The sequence below is a fragment of the Babylonia areolata genome, chromosome 21 (genome assembly GCF_041734735.1).
Source record: "Babylonia areolata isolate BAREFJ2019XMU chromosome 21, ASM4173473v1, whole genome shotgun sequence".
NCBI lineage: Eukaryota > Metazoa > Mollusca > Gastropoda > Neogastropoda > Buccinidae > Babylonia > Babylonia areolata.
The window spans coordinates 56,010,036-56,012,535 of NC_134896.1; the positions used below are offsets into that span (position 1 = coordinate 56,010,036).

At 45.6% G+C, this 2,500-nt stretch overlaps 1 protein-coding gene across 1 annotated transcript in view; it reads right to left on the reverse strand.

The window, feature by feature from the left end:
- Window positions 1-2,500, reverse strand: part of LOC143296072 (uncharacterized) — an 8,990-nt gene that overhangs the window by 1,486 nt on the left and 5,004 nt on the right. The window contains exons 4-5 of the mRNA XM_076607826.1: window positions 2,404-2,500; window positions 717-854 (exon numbers count right to left, since the gene is read on the reverse strand). The exon at window positions 2,404-2,500 is cut by the window's right edge and continues 17 nt beyond it. Of these exons, the coding sequence (XP_076463941.1) occupies window positions 717-854; window positions 2,404-2,500 (235 nt within the window). The remainder of the gene's footprint in view (window positions 1-716; window positions 855-2,403) is intronic.

Here is a 2,500-nt window from a genome sequence, read left to right on the forward strand (position 1 = left end):
CCTTGTTGAAAACTTCTTTTTTTTCTTCTCTTTTTTTTTTTCAATAGATTTAATGTATTTTCTCTAAACGAAGGCACATTACAAAACGACAGCATATATCTTAGATGTTCATATTATTTGTCACGCTTGTGAAATAAGGCCTCTCAAGGCCGCCTCCTGAACGCTTTGGCTGACGTGTGGATGAAGCGTTATTTAGTTAAGGCCCAGTTCCAATCATCAGATATGACCCAACACGAGCAGGTTCAGAATCATTAGGGCCCAATGCACATGAGCGGCATCTCCCGCTCGTTTGAATCTGCCTTCAAAGCTTCACCAGTCAAATATTTGAAGAGGTTTTGATCATTTACATCTTGCAGTTTCAGTTTCAGTAGCTCAAGGAGGCGTCACTGCGTTCAGACAAATCCATATACGCTACACCACATCTGCCAAGCAGATGCCTGACCAGCAGCGTAACCCAACGCGCTTAGTCAGGCCTTGAGGTAAAAAAAAAAGGGGGTGAATTACATCTTGCAGACCAAGCAGCATCAAAGGTACCAATAGTCTAAGAATATAAATTTATCTCTTCCATTCATCCACGAAAAACAAAGCAAAAACGAATCCCTCCCAAACAACAACAACAACAACCACATAGAACAGCTGATAAAAGCTCTTATGTAGGCTATATTCAACGTTTGGGAGCTTTTCGGCTTTTTGACACATTATTACAACATTGTCACCTGACGTCATGGGTGTAGTTGAAGTCATCGACGCCGTTGTTGAAGTCTTCCTGGCGGCCTCAGTGGTGGTAGTTGTGGTGGTAGTTGTAGTTGTGGTGGTTTTCGGAGTCGTTTCAGCGACAACAACCGGCTTTTGCCCTGAAGAGAAACAACACAACAAAAATCAGTGACTCTCATAATTATAACCATAACCATCACCTTTAATTTCAGTAGTTTGCAATTCGTTGTCAATGTATGATTTTAACTTTTTTTGTTGATTAATCGACTGGCCAATCGTGGCGGGCAGTCTCTTGTTTCATTGGTCAGAAGGGAAAGCAGCAGTCAGTTCAGAAGATGCAGTATGCTAGACTGTCACGTGGTTGGAGCAAAGAAACGCTCAGCTTGAACATAACATTCCAGTTTGGGCCAACAGCAAAGTATGAACTGTATGGTCAATGGTTTCTCCTTTGCTGTCGGAAGTCATTTGCAGCTTAGTCTTTTGTGAAGGACTATGACTCTCAGACTAGGAGGCAAGATTGTACTGGCTCTTTAGTGCTGCATCCTTGGGGGCTAGTTGGCCTTGGGGAACCGTCCCGACGCCGACTGTCCTAAAAACCCTCGTGGCCGAGAGAGTGGGGATGTGACTTGGGCAAGACACCCTCCACTATAATCAGTTTCTCGCCCAGATAGTCTGGACAGCAGTTGCCTCCTCTGCTGTTCTGATGGTCATAAAAAAGGGGGGATAAGGGAGGGGGTGGGGAGGGGGGGTCAAGGAATGACGTCAATTGTAGACTGCAGGAAGTATGTGCATGTGACAGATCGGTGTTGTTGGTACACAAAGCAGGCTCCTATGCAGCGGCAAGTTTGCGTGTTTCAAGTTCAGTTTCTCCAGGAGGCGTCAGTGCGTTCGGACGAATCCATATACGCTACACCACATCTGCTAGGCAGATGCCTGACCAGCAAGAATAAACCAACGGGCTTCACCATGCCTTGAGTGCATGCATATGTATTTGCGTACGTATAAAAGTGGATTTCTTCCACATAATTTTGCCACACTTTTGTTGCCTCGGGTTCATTTTCAGTGCGTCAAGTGCGTGCGTGCGTGCCAAGTTCCGGTGACGGAGGAAGGTGGCAGAATGGTTAAGACGCTGAGCTGGCAATACAGTGTCCGTGAGGGTCTGGGTTCGAATCCCGTTCACGCTTTTTCCGCCCGCGCGCGCGCGCGCATGTGTGTGTGTGCGTGTGTGTGCGCGCGCGCGTGCGCGTGTGTTAACGTGCGCGCGCGTACAGGTGTGTGATCAGTCGAAAGGTTTTGACAATCCACATTCGTGAACCTAAACCACTTCAGTATGATCTGATTCAAAGCACAGCGGGAAAAAAAAAAAAAAAAAAAAAGAGAGAGAGAGAGAGAAAAGAAATGAAGTAATAAGAAACAGAACAGAACTGGATCAGATCAAATGAAGTAATATGAAAGAGAACAGAACTGGATCAGATCAAATGAAGTAATAAGGAACAGAACAGAACTGGATCAGATCAAATGAAGTAATATGAAAGAGAACAGAACTGGATCAGATCAAATGAAGTAATATGAAAGAGAACAGAACTGGATCAGATCAAATGAAGTAATAAGGAACAGAACAGAACTGGATCAGATCAAATGAAGCAATAAGAAACAGAACAGAACTGGATCACATCCAGTCAGGCTCACGGCACACTCCGCTCTCCAGCGCTCCCGCAGAACACACGCATCGCGCGTCCTGACACGTGGCCCCCTGTACACACTGGTTGGGGTGACGACCGCAGTT